The sequence below is a fragment of the Berghia stephanieae genome, chromosome 5 (genome assembly GCF_034508935.2).
Source record: "Berghia stephanieae isolate SIO BIC M18660-M18661 chromosome 5, UCSD_Bste_1.3, whole genome shotgun sequence".
Lineage (NCBI taxonomy): Eukaryota > Metazoa > Mollusca > Gastropoda > Nudibranchia > Aeolidiidae > Berghia > Berghia stephanieae.
In genome coordinates this window covers 65,803,223-65,824,166 of record NC_088364.1, presented here as the reverse complement: position 1 = coordinate 65,824,166, position 20,944 = coordinate 65,803,223, and the positions used below count along the sequence as shown (strand labels likewise).

Here is a 20,944-nt window from a genome sequence, read left to right as displayed (position 1 = left end):
TCCTAGTCGGGGACCAGCCACTCCCATATGAGCCGCGTCCAAAATACCTAGGGGTGACGCTGGATCGCAGCCTTACCTATCGGGTTCATCTCGAAGGGGTTGCCCGGAAGATAGAGAAGCGGAATAGTCTTCTGAGGAAGCTGGCGGGATCGACTTGGGGCGCTAGCCAAGCGCTCCTGAGAACATCCGCCCTGGCACTATGCTATTCCACCGCGGAGTATTGCGCTCCAGTGTGGGGTAGAAGCAGAAACGTTGAGAAGGTGGATGTAAAACTTCGCAAGTCGATGCACATAGTGTCGGGAACGCTAGCAACAACCCCTAGAGAATGGGGCCCGGTGATGGCAGCGATCCAGCCCCCGATGTCCGGAGGGAGACCATTACGGGAAACTGGCTGAGTAAGATCAAAGAGAGAGGGAATGGGGATACCCCTCTCATGCGCATAATGAACGGTGCCCCCGTTTCGAGCCGAAATAAGTCCCGGCAACCCTTGTACGCAGAATCCCTGACTACGGACAGAGCTGCACATACGAGATGGAAGTCGGTTTGGACGAATTCAATCCCTCGTGGGGGCGGGGACCTACACTCCTCTAAGCTTGGTGAGAAGTTGCCAGGCTTTGATACCAGTAAGAGGAGACACTGGGTAGCTGCGAATCGGCTTCGGTCGAGGAGCTGCCTAACGGCCGGTGCGTTACATCAGTGGGGTCTAACTTCCTGTCCTTTATGTCCACGCTGTGGGCAAGAACCCGAAACGGCAGAGCATCTAGTCGAAAGGTGTGTTGTGACGATGCTACCGGGCGGGTTCGCGACGGTGCACGAATGCGGACCGGACTTTGCTGATTGGGTCGATCGTCATAACATAATAGTGTGAACCATAAGAAGCTGCTGCCTTTGTTCTGGATTGGCATTGCTCGTTTTATTTTTCCTGCTCCTAGCTGGGATCATAATCTAAAGAGGGAGACAGTTGAATGTATGGTTCCTTTTTTTTTTTTTTTTTTTTTTTTTTTTTTTGAGAGATGATAATATTTTCTTCCTTGTATTGTAATTCATCTCTCTGCTATGCACTATTTTCGTTTTTAGTTTCGTATCTGTGCTTTGTAAACATTTGATTATATCCTGCATAGCGGGATCCATTGTTTTTGCTTTGATGGGACTTTTGGGTAAAGTCAAAATAGACACAATAATAGGTTTCTCATACAATCTTCTGTTCCCTATTTGAATTAGTCCCCTTTGACTAACTTTTTCTTTAGTGTTTAAACGCCAGATCTTGTATCTTCCTTTTTTTTTAATGGCACTGAAATGACTCTTTTGGTGGGCAGCGTGGCTCAGCGGTACGGTCTGTACTTCGTACCCAAAAGGTACCGAGTTCGATCACCCGCCGTTGCGCTGTGTGACCTTGAGCAAGTCACCTCGCCCCAGCTCAATTTGCGGCGCTGCACTGCGGCTGACGCCTGGGTCATTCCAGTCTTGCCTTGGAATAGATCCCAGAGATGATTTTACCCAGTGGGATGAATAAAGGGGATTTTTAAATTAAATTTTATTATTTTAAAAGTGTCGCAAGCGCCGTAACCCCCAAAAAAATAGAAAGAAAAAAAAACCCATCTATTTTCCTTTACCGCTCTGTCTTTTTCTTGGAATGAGATTTTTTAGTTTTGTCTCAGCCATAAAGCCTGTAAGGCGATAGTACAATATATTTTTTCCCAGAAAGACAACGCTTTTAACATAGGTAGCCTACTCATTTTACACATAAGTATGGTGAAAGAATGTGAGGAAATAGCCTTTTTCCTAGAACGTAACTTTGCGCTACTCAGAGCGGGACTCGAACACAGGACATACTGGTCCGAAGGTGAGTGCCATATTCCGTAAGACCACAAAGCTCCTTAATTTGTCACTTTGATATTTTCAAAATAAAAATGGAGCTTCTCTGATATCTTCGTAATCGTCATCTCGTGTTCAATATAGCGCTTCGTGATGCAGGTGAGGTTTCACAGTGGAAACGCGTACCCATGGCGGGAAATACAGTGGACTCCTGTTAAAGCCAACATCGCCGAACCAGAAAGATTGGTTGTCTTTGACTTTAAGCTAGGTTGACTTTATCCATTATTAATTGAACACACCCGGATAAAGAACAGAACATGTGGGATCAACAAGAGATGTTGACTTTAAGCAGAAGTTGACTTTATGCGGATTCTACTTTATATATAGGCCTGAGCATTAAATCGTCCTAACTATCGATAATCTCTGTGCTGTAGAGCACGTCTCATCGGTAATCAGTTCTTATCGTTCGATCCCCATTCGAGGCAGGCTCGTTTTTTTAAATATTTGTTTTTTGTTTTTGCTTTTCTTTTGTTTTGTTTTGTTTTGTTCTGTTTTGTTTTTTTTTTTGTTTTTTTTTTTGTGTGTTTAAAAAAAAAAATTCTGGTGTTTGTTCTTGTTTTTTGGGGGTTTTGGGGTTTGTTTTTTTTTGTTTGGTTTTTGTTTTTTGTTTTTTGTTTTTTAAGGTGGTGGGGGGGGGGGGGGGGTCTTTGTCTGGCACTGTTTCATATATTATGCACTTTTTCAGTTACGTGGTGAAATTTAATAAATTTCGTGGCATTGTCGTATATCTGCCCGTTTAATAGTTATTGTTTAGTAATATTTTTATTTATTTTATTTATTTATTTATTTATTTTTATGCTCACAAAACACTAAAATGCCCAAAATACCAAACCCAATTTTCCATGCCCAAAAAAAATGGTGTTAAAACCGCTTAATTGGCAATCCTGAGAGCCCCAAAAGAACCAAATTAACAGCCTGTCGATTATATTCCAAATATAAATAATAAAGTTTATTAAAATTCCAAGTTGAAGTAATAGGCTACATTTTTTAATTCTTCAAAAAATGTTTTAATATATCTTTAATCAAGCAGATTATTAGTTATTTTACGTGCATTTAATTTGGTTCTAAATTAAGGTCTCATTGTTCCAATGTTCAAAAATTCCTGGCGACTACACGAAATTTGTAAACAAATTCTACCAGGGTTGCCAGTTTGGCATTTTAAATGCCAGATTCCAAAAATCTGGCATTTTTGAAAACCGTTTGGCATTAGAAAAATCATTTGGCATTTGGCATTTTCATTTGGCATTTTCTTTTCTTGTATATTATACTTCAAATGACACCTTTTCTTAATTATTTCTAAACGCGTAAAAACAAACATCTTCACATTTCTTTTTCATTCTTAAAATCCAACCGTGGTGTAGTGGTTTAACACTCCACTTAGTAGTCAGTAGGTAAATAATTACCCCAACAGGAAATTTTGTATAATTCAAAAAAAAAAAAAAAAACAAAAACAAAAAAAAAAAAAATAAAAGAAAAAGAAAAGAAAACACGCAAGCCACCAGGATATGATAGTAAATTGTCTATCAAAATAAAGTAGTTTTCTTAGTGGGGGTGGGAGTCAACAGACTTTGGCATCTTTTTGAGTGTTTTGGCATTTTTTGAGTCTTCCCCTGGCATTTTGTTGAAAAATAATCTGGCAACCCTGAATTCTACTTTCGTTATTTTCGTTGTGTAATGTGCGGTCTGCTAAGGGCACTCGAAGGACCCAAAATACAACAATGAACAAGTTTACAGCACCTTTTCAACGTTATTTAGTCGTATTATCAAGAAACAGAATATGCTGTGATGTTGCAAGATCTTTTCCTTCGGCCTCGAGGTACATATGTTTAGCGACTCATTAAATCCAGTAGTTGGCGAAGTCTCTACTAGTAACGAGATGACCAGTATCAGTAGTAGGTACTTTGGTAAAAAATTCAAATTGGATTGAGCTCAATGAAACCTATATCATTTTAAAGTGCTTTTCAATACGATTCTAATGATAACAAAATTGTGAAAATCAGATAAGCAGAAGAAAAGTTATAAAAGTTTAAAGGCTGAAAAATGGTCTTCTATTTGCCTTTGTTATTTACTGACGGACTTTGTGACCTGAAAAGTGTTGCATTTCCGGTAGTAACCACCATTTGGATTTCAAAACTGGTCTAAAATGGCCGCTAATATTTGAGTAAGGATTTTGCTGGAACTAATTTCATGGATGCGGTATACAACTTTGCCCTGAATTTAATTTTATATAAAAAAGTTAAGATGTTAAATAAACGAGCCAGCATGAAATTTTGATTTACCAAGTTCTAATCTTTTAATTATCCAAAGCTAAATTATACCCTATTTTATCCATAATCAAAAGTTATACTAAATTGAGATTGATTTTAAAATAAACTACACCAAACGATAGAGTAATTTCTCCTGAAGAAAATAAGACATCAATCATTAAAATCCATCCATAAACAAAAAATCTATGGAACTTTTTCTGAGACCCATCACTCAAAAGTCCAAAAAATCGGATCACAGCCACTAGCCCATTTATCGGCTCCCTGCTGGAGGGCCAAATGGACGTTTACCAAAGTACCTATCAGTAGGCCAACTTGTACTTGTTGGTGTCATTGTTTTTCTTATATTATTATTATTATTATTATTATTACGAAGTGCAAATTCGCAGTAGTAACTGCAAAATAGGGATTTCACGGCATAATCACTATTCGCAGTCTCTAAAAAATAGTCTTTGTCCCCTCACTGAACACAACACTGTATTTTCTGTTCAAAATAACGTGTTGTCGAATGACTTTTGAGGTTGAATGAGAGTGTGTTAGTTTGAAAAGGAAAGAAAAGAAGGGATGATTGAAACATTGAGATTTTGAACGTTTCAACTTTTCCTCCAAGTCTGAAACTTGACAAGATCGTGTTTTGTTTTGATTTTGTTACCCCGATCCAATCCATGAAAAATTCCCTTTCCCCACCTCTCCGACTTGATCATTCATTCACATCTTGAAATCTAGCGGCTTATCTGTCATATTACTTTAATGAGAATTGTTCCGACCCTGTTTTTGAATTATTTACGGTTAGTTAAATATATTTTAAACAGTTCCAGGAATATCTCTCTCTCTCTCTCTCTCTCTCTCTCTCTCTCTCTCTCTCTCTCTCTCTCTCTCTCTCTCTCTCTCTCTCTCTCTCTCTCTCTCTCTCACACACACACACATTCACACACACACACACATACACTCTCGCCGTAGCTCATGACTCATATCTCAGTGCTCCTGCAAATAATAGAAGTTACCATCAATAAACTACCTCTACTACTACAGCCACCACCACATCATCATTACTACTACTACCACAGCAACCTCCATATCGTTATCAAAACTATAGTAACCACCACCACCTTTACATCATCATCCTCCTCTTCGTCATCGCTACTACTACAACCACAACCATCACATCATCATTACTACCACTACCACAGCTACCACACCGTTATCAAAACTACAGCAACCGTCACCACCATTACATCATCATCATTATCCTTATTGTCATCAACACTACCACTACAACATCATCACCACCACCACTACAATCACAACCACCACATCAACACCACCATCAGTACACAACAACAGACACATTGTCATCGTCAACGATGCAAAATAATAGTAAGAGTATTACAGTTCACTTCGCTTAATCGAACACTCTGCTTATACTTATATGCTACACATTCCGCAAAAAGATTTCTTTCTATATACAGTAAAATTACTTTAAACCGAAAGAAGCTAAACCGAAAAATACTTTAAACCGCAAAGAATTTAATAAGTTGTACTAGTTTCTTCATTTTCTTTGTACTAATTCTTACGATGAACCGAAATACTTCTAAGCAGGACTTTCTTTAAACCGAAACAACTTGAGAGCACCTTCCCTTTTTCTCTCTATATTTTTCTTCAAAAATTCGGGAAGGAGGCCACACGTAATAATGCCCGGCGATATTAAACAGAGCGTAAGTATAAGATGAGGGTGATGGGTGGGGTGGGGGGGGAGGCAAATACTTCAATCACTGCACTTGGGCTTGGCCAACACCACAGTCGCACAGACTGGAAAAGGAAGACAGCGGGTGACTGGCAGGCGAAAAATGAGGAAAGAGGGGGAGTTGGGGTGTAGAATCACGCAAGCGAGATGTTCTCGCTCATGTGTTGATGCTTTGGAACTGACTGGATTTTCAACAAGACGATAAGGAGGGGGGGGGGGGGGGGGTAGACAACTTACCATTGAAATGCCATTTCATTTCCACTTTGTTTAAATGTGTGTGTGAAGGGGGGGGGGGGGTTCTATGTAATTAGGCCTTTGAACCTGATGGCTTTTCAACAAAAGAGAGACATGTAGTAGTAGTAGACAGCTAAGTATTGACACGCCTTTTCATTTCCATTTCACCATACCTCTGAGTAGCTGCGCATCATTCATTATCAATTATCGCACAAGAACTTTCGGTCTTATTTTAGCTTTGCATTTTACTAAAAGAGGTCTAAACTAAAAGAAAGCACTGTGCTTACACGTTTGAGTTTAAAATCAAAATACTATGTGAAGTCGATGAAAAAAACGTTGATCAAGACGGAGATATGTAAAATACAACTCAACTCTTTCAACAATTTTGAATTGAAAACGAAAACCCCCAAAAATATTTTTAAAACAAACAAAAAAAAATCTATTAAAAAAATTAATGGTTACGAAGACGGCATTTATTCAACAACTCCATTTAACGGGAAACCCATGATACGATTAAATGAGCAAACTCCTTAAATAGTTACTACCCTTGAAAAACATTGCAAAATGGGAACTTGCTTTAAACCAAAATGTCTTTAAACCGAAATGGTTTAGAAGGTCCCCAAAATTTCGGTTTAAAGTAATTCTACTGTAAATGCTTGTTAACTGACATCAAAGAATTACCTGACAGGACGAGCTAATTGACTCAAAACTTGCTGTCTGCAAGGTGTGAAACGTGATCGCAGTCTACCCAATGCCTTGTGTTTGTTTACAGTGTCTGACCACTCGATTGCAATTCTCTACCTGTGCATTGTTTTCCTCTACTGGGCCATGAACAATAATAATGAATCACAGGGAGGACTCGCGTCTCATCTTTTGATTGATCTATACGGTCTGTGTCCATATTGATACACTCAAAAGGCAACTGAATTGGCAAGTCTTTCTCCCCATTAGAAAGCTAGCTCTTGAGGTGGAAAGGTTGACAGAATGTCGTGCTTGAAAAATAACATGACAAAAAAAGATTATGCTGATGTCTCTTCTGCCAGCCAATGGAGTGATGAAGTTTTGAAAAAACTTCTTCAGCAGTACGATTCTAATGACATTTACAATGCAGACGAGACGAGGCTTTACTACAATCAACGCTTCACGACTACCATTCTTACAAACAATGATGCCATACTTTGTTGTCAATGAAACATGAATAAAAAGATAAAATATGTTAAAAGAAAAAAGCCCCCCAAACATGCCCCCTCCAAAAAAAAAAGATATTATATATATATATTATATATTATATATATATATATATATATATATATATATATATATATATATATATATATATTATATATATATATATATATATATATATATATATATATATATATATATATATATATATATATATATATATATATATATATATATATATATATAAAATAATAAAATACAAAATAAAAATAATTTATTTTAAAACAAAATAAAACGCCTCTTCTAATCAGTCTAATGTCTTGAATATGACGGTCCTAAGCCCGTAGAAACCTCAGAGGGGAAGGTCCTACATGAATGATACATGAACTTCAAATTTAGTAATTTTTATGTCAATTTTTAGTCATATGAGAAGGAAATTAGTAGTTGTAGTAGTAGTAGTAGTAGTAGTAATTATTATAATCATCATTATTTAAGTAATGCTGAGAATTAAAAATTCGTAATTTTCCATAAAATGTAGTAATTGGCCATGAAATTTGTCTAAAATTAGTAAAATTACGAAAAATTGTAAGATTCGGCAGGTATGTAATCGCGGAGTCAACTGTACGGTACCCAAAAAAAATAAATAATGATAATAATAATGTACTTTATATATATATTTTGCGCCTAATCCTCTATACAATAAAGCTATAGGACCGTAGGCTACTACTGCAAACGCAGTTCTATAGTGTAAAATAGACAGTAGCAATTGCTTGCTATCCTTTGGATAGGTCACTAGTCTATTACAAAGTACTTTCCACCAGTTCTGACAGAACCAGCTACTCAATCCTACTGGGTGGACCGTGGTTCAGAAGAAATATAGACTGCACAATCTCGGTCCCTTTGCATGTGAAGTGAGTACTTAACAACTGAGCTATTGGCTATTGGGAGCCCAATAGAAAGTGTAATTCCATAGAAAAAGTTTATTTAACTATATGTTGTTATTATTAGATATTGATGTCCATAGACGTGATCAGTCCTCACCAAATTCTCTCTAACAGACTTAAAGTTAAAGACTTTAAAGTTACACAGACATATTATGTAATTATGTAGATTAGGATTGTTCTGGCAGGCAAAAATATCAAGCATCTGACCTATATGCACTTACTGTCTGCTGGCCTAGTTTATTTGGAACGCCAAAGGATATTTCAATGTTGAATTATTATTTTCTGACTGGTAGCTGCTGAAAAAAATGGGCATTAGTTGTTTTCTTCGGGGGTTTTTTCTTGATATTTTTCTCTTTCTTTGAAGAATTGTTGTTGTTGTTGTTGCTGTTGTTGTTGTTTTGTTGTTCCGAATCTGAATAGATAAAACACAAAAGATTGATGGGCCCATGAATGCAAATCTGTTGTAACAATAGCAAAACGAAACTAATTAATGGGTGGTTAAGGATTCATCTTAAATCACTCAACCCTAACAACAACTATCCCCATATTTGGCTGTGTTGAACTTACCTCATCGTCATTTATATTTTTCTTAGACAAATTATATGCCACATATTATTAAAGTTACCATTTTTTATCTTTTCGTGGTAGTGGATTTGAATAAAATTATATAGGATACCAATATTCTGTTGAATTGAGGAACTGATTATTTTTCAATTTGGAAAAGTATCAATAATATCTAGGGAGAGTGGACAACATGAGTTAATGTGCTAGGTTTGAGTGAGTTAAGACCAAATGTCTTATGAATTGATGATAACAAGATATGAAGTGAGTAGAAAAGTGCCAGAAGACAATAGAGAATAAAAAATTTTTTCGCGGCGGTGGTGGGGTTTGAACCTGCGACCTTATTGGTACGACAACTCCGCCTGGCAGGTGAGAGCGTGGCTCTACCGTGTGAGCTATCCACGAACACAAAAATATTCGTTTCAAACCCAAAGTCATTTCTAGATCCCTCTCTCACCCACTTCTTGAGATCGCCGATTCGTTCGCCACCATCGCGAAGTAATTTTGACCAGCAGTTAAGCTTAATAGCCAATATTCTCATCACAAACATATAACATAGAAACGATTGAGACATTGAGTATGCTCCGGTGTATGGGGTGAATTTTTAATTCAGAAAAGTGAGTGGAGCAGGCACTTATGTTGGTAACAACAAGATATGAAGTGAGTAGAAAAGTGCCAGAAGACAATAGAGAATAAAAGGCGGAGTTGTCGTACCAATAAGGTCGCAGGTTCAAACCCCACCACCGCCGCGAAAAAAAATTTTTATTAAAAATTCACCCCATACACCGGAGCATACTCAATGTCTCAATCGTTTCTATGTTATATGTTTGTGATGAGAATATTGGCTATTAAGCTTAACTGCTGGTCAAAATTACTTCGCGATGGTGGCGAACGAATCGGCGATCTCAAGAAGTGGGTGAGAGAGGGATCTAGAAATGACTTTTGGTTTGAAACGAATATTTTTGTGTTCGTGGATAGCTCACACGGTAGAGCCACGCTCTCACCTGCCAGGCGGAGTTGTCGTACCAATAAGGTCGCAGGTTCAAACCCCACCACCGCCGCGAAAAATTTTTTTATTCTCTATTGTCTTCTGGCACTTTTCTACTCACTTCATGAATTGATGATGTGACCTGGCCATGAATTCCATTATTTTATAGTTCTTGGGAAAAACTTTTTTATAAATTTCATTCCTCATGTGCTGTAGTCCTTCAGAGCCAATAGGCCCATGAAGCTGGAGTTTAACCCGAATACTATAGAGTGGAATGGACAATAGAATAGCATTGCTTGCTTGGATAGGATGCTAGTCTATCGCAAAGTACTTTCTGCCAGATCTAACAGACCCAGCTACCCAATCATTTCTGGGTTGACAGGAGAGTCAGAAAAAATCTCGACTGCACCAGGGATTGATCACTATCCCTTTGCGTGTGAAGCGAGTGCTTTATAAAGGTGAGTTATCGGGACCCCAGTCCTAATTTTTTTGGGGGGAGGGGGGGGGGGGGGGGGCGTGGGGATTTATTCATTGTCTCTTTATTTATTATTTTTTAATATGTAGTCATTGTGTGATACAATGAGGGATTTATTCGGTTGCCTTACCATGATCTTGTATTTACTGAGTGATTGTATGATGCTGTAGGAATTGTCGATGATAGCTGCATTACCTGACCTTGCATCTCTTATGACCCATATGGGTCCGTGCAGATCAGTTTAGGGTGACAGAGAAGATGTGCATGGGATCATTGATGATGTACGGTATGAAAGACTAGAATGAAGCATGTCTTTTGTTTTTTTTTATTTGACTGTAAACGTGACAATTTAATTGTTATAATCTGTGTTTTATATGAGTATTAGGTTGTGTAAGGATTGGAACCAAAGTGTACTTATTTACAGGTCTGATAACCTGAATTATTTTGTACTCATTTCTGTAATGGAAATAGGAAATACTCTCAAGCCAAAGCATAATATTGTCCGTTACAACAATGTTAAATCAAGCCCATAATTGCATTTGGCTATCAAACCTGCTAATATGTGCACCTTGATTGGAACAGATATAAAGGATAATAATAATAAAGAGAAGAAAAAAAAACAGTACCTTAGCAAGTTATAGATGAGTGTTAGTAAATTGTGAGTTTGTCAATACAGGTTAAAGTGTATGATAATATATTTTTGTTCTTAGAATGTAGACAACAATAAGATGATTTCAGAAGTTGTTTTGAAATGAATAGAGGAGTGTCTTTAACATTAACGAAATCCCAGTGTGGTGATCTAAGCAACAAGCAATTGCTATTTATTATTTTTACAGGAATTTGGAAGTGCCAGCAGCATGTATTCATACATCCAGACAATGTTTCAAGAAGTCAAAAAAAGATTTGACCTCGGAGCCAACCAAATTCACATCCAGTGCTGCCAACATCCCCATCATGCGGTCTATACCAGAAAGTAAAAACCCATTTCAACCACTCATTGTGTCCGTTAGTTTCTTCATCTTCCTCATTTACTTTCTGCTACTTCGAGAGGAGAATGACTTGGATGAGGGACTTAACTATTCACTTTTTGACCGTGTTCCACACCTTGAAGAGCCTCACCTTATGCAGGCAATCCCAAGAATGAGGGATGCTGGTATTGATACAAGGGAAGCAGAAAGACGACTCAAAGAACTTAGGGAGATGCGCTTGGAAAAGGAAGCTAAAGAAAAGAAAGGACAGTGAATGTGTTGATTACATGATATTGATATTATCTTGTTTATGAAAAGTATTAAACAAAAATGAATATAACATGAATATGATAATATAATACGAGCCCAAAAGTTTTCAGGTTGTATTTTGTTCTTTTTTTATAAGCTGCTATATTCATTTTTGTTTATTAATTTTTACAGTCCACAGCTTCTAGCAGCTTAGTATCCCTTTGCCTTGTTTATGAAGTGTATCTCAATCTCATATTTTTGTAAATTTATCCTTTCTTTAAAAAAAAAAAACTAAACCAATGTTATTGATAGTTCGAAATTAATTTTAATATTGTCATCTTTTACGTTTTTGTTGTTGTTTAAGATATGAAATTTAACGGATAAAATCATACACAGCTTTTCCGATTTTTGTCGTAGTTAGCAAATTCTCATGATACAAAAGTGCTTATTTTTAATCTACGGCCTAACAAAAAAAAAATTTTCTTATCTAATGTTTTCAAAGAGCCAAAGTCTTTTTTAAGATTCTCTTTGGCTTCATGCATTTCATTCAGACTTCTCTTGCATTAATCAAGGCCTTTAATTGTCATTTAGCACAAAAACAGGCGTAATATTTCAATTTTTTGGCAAAGTAAGATAACTCAGTCACCAATGGACAATAATAATAATCATAATAATCATTGGCTTCCTGAAAAGGTTTCAAGTTTCAAGGTTGAAACTTGAAACCTGACAAGGAATATAAAAATAAAAACAAGCAACAAAGCACTTGTAGGGTACAGCCCTTTAGTATGCAGGATGATTTTGGGACCCGTACACAACCGATAGCATCATCAACACACTTGAGAAGGTGCAAGACCCGCTATCTGTTGGATAAACCAATAGGAACCAATAAATATGACACTCACTCAGACGTCATTATCACACTTATATCATGTGGTTTGTCAACTCTGGCCTGTCATCGAAAACAACCCAGGCTGTGTGATCTCTACAAATACTATCAAGGGTGAATTAAAATTTCAATAAGCAATCGTCCACAGCTGTCAACATGTAGACATAGCACTCGTACCATCCCCACTCCTGACATACACTGCAATCGACAACAGATCAAACTACATTTTGGCATAAGAAACAAGAAGGAATGGAATAATCTGCCAGAAGAAATAGTGACAACATCTAGTCATAAACAATTCCTGGCCATTCTGAGTGCAAACAACATGGCATGGCGCTTGTCGCTAGCTTAGTGACGTTGACTTCCCTTACCCAGAAGTATAAGATGGCAATGGTTGTAGTAGTCATGAATAATAAAATAAAACATTTCCTTCAGATTATTAGGAAGTAAAATTTGATTAAATATGTCTTACCTTAACCAATACAGACCACCCAGTACTCTCCCTTGAATTTCGATTTAACTGGCTTTTATTGTATTTGTTTTAAACTTTATTTTATTATTGTAATTGGTTCTCACATTTATGCACTACTTTTGTGATATTTTTAGGATTTTGCTGGATGGTTAGTTTTAGAGAGTACTACACAGTGGATTTATGAGGAAAAAGGAAAGGGTGAAAGGAAGAGCTGAAAAGACAGCCATGAATTAATTAATTGTATGATGCATTGCTATGAGTAAAATATTGTTCGTCTTTATCTCTAAATTGGCCAATTTGAGAGTCACATTAAAGACATTCTGGGCGTGGATACCGGCGCTATATCAAATGATAATAATTATGATTATTATAATAATGATTATCAAATGAAATATTGCATTTGTTAATGGATTTTTTTTCACAGGTGAGTGTCTCTGTGTGTGTGTGTGTGTGTGTGTGTGTGTGTGTGTGTGTGTGTGTGTGTGTGTGTGTGTGTGCGTGCGTGAAACAGTGTGTTTGGTTGAATGATAGGATACTTTAATTTTTGAAAGAATAAGTGACAGGTATTTGTATTTTATGATGAATGAAATTGTGGAATGTTTGGTTTGAGAAGATGATTCATTATTTTGTGAAAAAATGAGTGATACATTGTGATAGGTATTTCTGGGTGTGTTGATATATGTAATACCATGTGTCGTTGAAGATGTTGATGTGTTACATCATCATTGAAAAGAAGTTTAGGTTTGTGCTGTACTAAAATGTAGGTGGAGTGAAAAGAATTCACGATTTTTTTTACTTTCTCTTCTCTTTTTGTCAATTGCAACAAACTTACAGTAATATGAAATTGTAAATCCGCTTGCTACAACAGTCAAAATGAATTGTTATCTTTTTATGAGGTGGGGCCTACTGTATTATTACCATTGTTCCTTTTTTTTTTTTTTTTTTAAAGGCTGGGTTGGGTCTTCAAACCTCCCATGGTGGGCAGTGAGGTCGCCTACTACTACTATGTCTTCTATCTCCCGGTACCTGTTTCCCCTTTCCATGTTGCTCTCTGCCTTTGCTCTGGGTCGAGATTGAACTTTTTTTTTACTGGTACCAGGAGATTGCGGGGGGGGGGGGGGGGGGGGGGGTATCCTTAGCCTTAGCTTGGATGGAGACAGTCAAATGTATAGTACCCCTATTTTCCCTTGTAAATCATCTCTCTGTTAGGTTCGATTATTATATTTTTGTAAACATTTAAATATCTATATCCTTTGCGCTTGGACACTGGATGGAACTTTTTATTAGCACTTAGGTAGATTGCTCATGGAATCTTCTGTTTCCTAGTTGAACCAGTCTCCTTTGTCTTTGGTGCTTTTATCTGCAGATCTAAGGGGGTCGCTAGCTTGGATGGAGACAGTCAAATGTATAGTACCTTTATTTTCCCTTGTAAATCATCTCTCTGTTAGGTTCGATTATTATATTTTTGTAAACATTTAAATATCTATATCCTTTGCGCTTGGACACTGGATGGGACTTTTTATTAGCACTTAGGTAGATTGCTCATGGAATCTTCTGTTTCCTAGTTGAACCAGTCTCCTTTGTCTTTGGTGCTTTTATCTGCAGATCTAAGGGGGTCGCTAGATAAGTTTCCGGAATAATGGCAATGGCATCAGCATCAAATTTTAACATTTTCTCACAGTACTCTCCTTGAGCTTGGATGTAAAGTTTCATCCTCTTAAACCAAGAATTAAACCAAGAATCAAAGTACGTAGTTTTGCCACATTTCCTGTGGTGCTGCTGACATTCCATCATTAAATGCCCTCAAATGTAATCCCACTGTTTTTCCTTGACAAATGGGAACAAAAAGGAAGTCACAATGGGCCAGGTCTGGAGAATATAGAGGGTGGGTTAGAATTTTTTTAACGTTGTTTTCAGTCAAGATCTGTACTGTTGCAATGGCTGTGTGAGTACTAGCGTTGTCATGGTGCCATAGCACCCCCCCCCCCCCCCCCCTGCTCTGTTTTCTCCAATTCTCTTAAACTGTCGGTATGCATTGGATAACATGCCAATCTGAGGTGACTGCCTTGAACTGGAAATGGTACTGTGGCAATCTGGCCTTATAAATAGAGAAATCTAGCCACCATTTGCTTTCCAACGCTGCTAGAGTGGCGCTTTGTTTCAGGGTCATAGTCATACATAATAAATCCATGTTTCATCGCCAGTCATGTTTTCCGCATTTTAGATCGACCTTCATCGAACAGTTGAAGCGTAGTGTTGCAAAATTGAGCGCATCGTTTTTGTTCATCGGCCCATCGAACCTTAGCAATCTAGCAGTATCTTCCAGAAACTCGATAGGTGATAATTTCCCCAAGGAATGCTCTTTCTCATTATATGTAATACGTGCATCATTTTCAATCATAGCCTTTGTGGCAGATACTGACTTTTCCGTTTAGCACATGCCGGTCGATTGTGCAAAGTTTCATAACAATACTGATACATTTACGCTTTAAAAGTTGTAATAATATATCATGGCTCGAAAATCACGTAAGTTGAGCTCCATTGTTGTTGACACACAATTAATGGGATATGACATCACATACTCGTTTATTGTGCTCAAAATTGTGAACATAAATGAATGAGAATTTGCGGGAATTTCCACTAAAGGATGCTTTTATAAACTTTATGGCTTTATGGTTTGCAAAAGAATTATGGATCTATCTTCAATGCTTTTTTTTCCGATTCTAGAAATTTATCTCGTACTTCTTACCTTGATCTTTTTACTGGCGCCGACAGGAGACCAGATTGTGTCGCAAGCGTTGTAAAACCTCTAAAAAAACTAAAAACCTGGGTGGGGTTCCTGACCTCCCAAAGTGAGCAGGGAAGCACTAACTGCGTCTTCTATTTCTATATATATCTGTTTTCCAACATGCTTTCTGTCTTTGCCTTGGGATTGGGATGAGATTACTTGGTTTTGTCCTGGCAATCAATGCCCTGTCTGAGGAGAGGGAGTCAAATGTATAGATATAAATATAACACTGGGAGATATTTTTTTTTCTTTGTCAATCATCTCTCTGTTACTGTTATGCACTGTAGGGTATTATGTTTAGTTTACAAGTTATATATAATGATTTGTAAACATTTGAGTGTATTCCTATTCCTCTCAGTGGGGACCTGTGCTTGTGTCTGGATGCTGCTATTGATATTTTTAAGTGATCTCAAAATAAATACAAACAGTACTTTGATAGTGTGCTCTTGGAATCTACATCTGTTTCCTATTTGAACCAATTCCCCCATTGTTTTACCTTTTATTGGGTGCTTTAATTGTAATTCTAGAACTTTTTACTATCCCATTTTCTTCATTTTTACTGGCGCTGATATGACCTTAATGTGTTGCAAGCGCCGTAAAACCCTTATAAAACAATCAAACAACCTCTAAAAACAAACACTTTATAAAGTAATGCGAATGCCCCTAACATCGCTTTGTTGATACATGTACTTCATTCCGTCCATTGTATTAAATGTTCTAATTATGGTTGTATTGTATTGAGTGCAGTATTTACACTCAAATAATATCATAAAGCAGTCTATTTGATAATTTAAAAAATTAAAGAATTCTTTATTTAATTTTTTAAAAATAATAACTTAATGATGTTAGTTATCCCCTAATCTGAAATTATAATGAGTCACCCGAATATCGGTTTAACGGGTTTTTACAACATGAGTAGGCTATGTAAAAGTGACGAGGTTATTGCCGATGTTTACTTACTATTCTTCAACTACATATTACTACTACCACTACATATTACTACCTCCCATAGCGGGCAGGGAGGTACATACTGTGTCTTCTATCCCCTTATATTTATATCTGTTTTCCAACATGCTTTCTGTCTTTGTCTCGGAATGAGATTTCTTGGTTTTGTCCTGGCTCTGGCCGGAGTCCTAGCTGGGAGGGAAACAGTCAAATGCATAGTTATTGTTTTGGGAGATGATATTTTTTCCTTGTAAATCATCTCTCTGTTATGTATTATTATTTTTATTTTGAATGTATAATGTAAGCATTTGAGTTTGTTCCTCTTTGTTGGATTTTGTGCTTGTGTCTGGATGAGACTTGTAGGTGATTTCAAACTAAGTACATTGGTGGTATGCTCTTGGAATCTACATCTGATCCCTATTTGTTCTCAGTTCCCCTTTGTCTTACTTTTTCTTGGGTGCTCTAATTGTAATTCTAGAACTTTTTACCATCCCATTTTCTTCCTTTTTACTGGCGCTGATATAACCTAAATGTGTTGCAAGCGCCGTAAAACCCTTAAAAACAAAAAACAAAACATATTACTACAAACACCACCACTACTGGTACTACTACTACTACCATTACTACTACTACTTCCACCACCACTACTGCGTACACACATATGTGCAGTGATTATGACTGAGACAGTTGGTTTAATCAAAACGTATGGAAAAAAAAACAAAACAACAAAACCTGGAACTTGAGATACGAGTATACCCACTAAATGTGCTCACGGGGCCTTACAGAGGATATCAATATCAAGCCGACAGCAACACAATGCGACAGAGTCAAAGCTTTTATTGTTACCAGTCAGGCCAGGTACTTTTTCAACGCCTGCAAACGCCGAGGAAGTGTGAGTAAAGAGCCTTTAGGTACTTTAGGCTTAGGATTTAGGAAGGACAACTTTACTCCACCTGAACTGAGACAGAGTGAGAGTTTTAAAAAAAATGGCCTATCACTATCACAAGGGGCATAATCCTTGTTTTTAAATCGCAAAACGAAGTTGGGTTTGTTTACTTCCCCTGGTTTCCGCTGCTTTCTTCCCCGACGACCGTAAGTAATTCTAATATTTACCCAGACTATTAAATAGCACCATAAAAAAAGTAAGAAAGGGGAATTGGTTCAAATAGGGAACCATGTAGGGTTGTAGATTCCAAGAGCATACAATCAATGTACACTTAGTTAAGTTTGATATCACTTAAAAGTCTCATCGAGACACTTGCACAGGATCCCACCAAGAGGAATAAAATCAAATGTTTCCAAGATGTGTTCAAAACAAAATTATTTTACTTTTACTCTCAATACATAAGAATAAGATTATTCAAAAGGAAATAAATCACCTCCCAAAACATTTGACTGTTCAACTGTTTCCCTCCCAAGCAAGGCCAGGACAAAACCAAGTAATACCATTCCAAGACAAGAATGACTCAAAAAACATATATGTATAGCTGTCAGCTGCATTTTTTGCCAAATTGGGACCTAAAATTTGCCCCCCAAAAAAAAAAATTTGCCAAAAAGACCAATTTGCCGAGGAGAACTAAGCGTTTCAGTAAAAATTAACACGCGATACAGAAAAAATATATATATAAAAGTAAAAGACAATTTATGACTTGAGAAATGAAATGACTGTGAATAGCGTTGTTACAAAGATTTTAATTTTAAAGGATCATTATCCGTAGAGAGTAGCTTCCCTTGGTTTGGGCCCAGGCAAAGCTGCAACATTTCTCAAGTTGCGCCCTTTTTATTTTCGTTATTTTGTTTTCGCTTCGTTTTTTCCCCAAAAAATTTGCCAATTTTGGGAAATTTGCAGATCGCCGTTATTTGCGGCCGCAAAAAATGCAGATGACAGGTAGGTATAGGGAGATTGAGATTGATAGAGGACACATCAAGTGACTTGCTGCGGAGGTCAAAGACCCCACCCAGTTGTGCTGGTTTGAGAGGACATTATGTCCATTACAAGAAATGAGCTCATAACAACTTGGGATATCAAAGTCCCATCCAAGTTTTCCTCTTACGAAGGATACACTAACATTATGTTCACAAAGCACACCGCATTCAATATAAATAATAGCAATAATAGTAAAAGAAAAAGAGATGATGTCCTGTGCCACCCACCTCCCTCTTGGCTGAGGACCCCAGACAGGGTTTTAACACGTATTCAAACGCATTCAACAAATCATTCTCTTGGCAATTTTTTTAAAGACATTCACAAACAGCTTCCCTTCCACGGCATAAACTGAGCCAAGAGAGAAGAAAGCTTTATTGTGCCGTGGCCTTCGTTAACTGATCAATAGATTTCATCATAAAACAAGTCAATGTTCACAAAAAGAAAGTTGATTGTATTTGTATATAATTATAGCTCAACCCCTTGAGCACTACTAACTCGCTGATCGCAGTCTTGAATTATGACAGAAAATTTTGGACAATCTCCTCAGGCACAGCCATCATTCATACTTGCCTGTCACCCAAAGTGATCAGCCCCACAGTTTGTGAGTATTTACCACAATGGTATGACAAGAGACAACAGTGAAGGAATTGCACTGGATACCTCACAATGTCATGCAATTTCATTTTATATCTCTTGAGTTAAAGTTGAGAGCAACGGGAGACAGACAAGGGGCCGTTCACAAACCATGTGGACTGTGAGGGGGGGGAGGGGGGTGTGCTAAATGTCCACACCTGGTCCATAGGGGAGGGGGAGGTGGTCAGTAGGTTGTCCATGTGGACAAAGTTATTTAACAATAAATTGGACTGATGACATATTTTGTACTTTAAATGTGCATAAATCAAATGTGCATTCAGATTTTTTAAAATCATGTGTTTATTTTAACCATTGAATTTTGAGTCTTTGTTTGTTTGTTGCTTTAGGTCTCTTCCAACACAATTGAGGTTATATGAGAGACCGCTGAAACAAAAAAACAAGCAATCTAACAAAAATAGTACAAATGTAAATCAAAATCATAACCTAAAGATATCATAAGCTAAATTATAAATAACCAAGAACAAACAGGCAGAAGATTTACAGAAAAAAAAATATCCCCTGTCAAAAATACAATCACAAACCAAAGAAGCAGGATAGGCTAGTAAAGAGAAGAAAAAACGACATCACTATCGGATCGTACACCCATGCGAACATCATAGGTATATGATTCAAGGGTGATGCTCCCATCCAACCACCCGCAATTTTGAGTCTAATTCAGTCCAAAATGCATTACAATAATAACAATAATATTAAGAAAAATAATTATATGTATTGCATTTTTGTTTCAAATGTTCTCAGAATTCAGTTAAAAAGTTCAATAAAGTTTTGTGTTCAAATGGTATTTGAAATATTATCTTGTAATTGTACTAGGTACTATTTCTATTAAACGCTTTAAGTTGTACATTGTGGCCCTTTAAGTAAGTTCAAGTTGCCTCCATATAATTAATAATAGTTATTATTTTATTATAGGCAATGCTCTTGTGAGAAGAGATTTTTCTTTGACTTTGATATAAAAAAAGGATTGAATTGAAGGATTTTTTTTTGTGGATAACAATTTAAAGTTTTTCCCTTAATTCTGAATAATATTATGAACACTAGATTAAGGCTATATATATTATTTATATACATAGAACGCAACCTGAACTTAAAAGGCCACAATTTGCAACTACCATGGACGTCCACAGTGGGGGGGGGGGGGGGGGGGGGGGGGGGTATGTTATTTGTCCACGTCTGTCCACAGGGGGTGGGGTCTAAATATGGTGAAAAAGTATTTGTCGTAGAGCAAGTTATTTTTTTTAATGGCATTTATCCATAATTTTGGTACCGTCAACGCCCGTGGCCAGGTCAGAACTGACCAATTGGCATCAGTACTAGTAATAGTATTAGTACTGACCCCCAGACGCCGGTGCCTGTTCATCAGTACTGACCCGCAGGTGCTAGCGCCTGGGGGTCAGTACTGACGAATAGCCACTCCGAATTACAATTGTGCAGACAAGTGCTCCCCCTCCAACCCACACCACCTCTCACGTGCCATTGCGGTTTCTCCAGTGAATAATACTATTTCTGCCAACAAAAAGAGATGGATAACTTGATCTAAAAGAGACCTGGATGCCAAGACATTGAGACCAGTAGGTTTCATCACAGAGTGTGTTCCTTGTCTTAAAGCTGTGATCACACATACCTCAAAACACTGAGACAACAATCTTTCCCGGCTGTCCATGGAGTTTGACGAATGCCTGTTGCACTGCAATCCCATTGCATGACGAGAACAGAGCAACAGGGAAATAAAACAAGACACTGGGACTGGGAATAGAAAACTACGAGTGACCCTCCCATATATTAGGC

The 20,944-nt window shown here is 37.3% G+C and overlaps 1 protein-coding gene across 1 annotated transcript; it reads left to right on the top strand.

Annotated features, from left to right (window-relative positions):
• Window positions 1–3,530: 3,530 nt before the first annotated feature.
• Window positions 3,531–13,719, top strand: LOC144973428 (uncharacterized). The gene is made up of 2 exons (XM_078915876.1): window positions 3,531–3,691; window positions 11,107–13,719. The coding sequence occupies exons 1-2, from the start codon at window positions 3,594–3,596 to the stop codon at window positions 11,510–11,512; spliced, it is 504 nt and encodes a 167-aa protein (XP_078772002.1). The 5' UTR covers window positions 3,531–3,593; the 3' UTR covers window positions 11,513–13,719.
• Window positions 13,720–20,944: the final 7,225 nt, after the last annotated feature.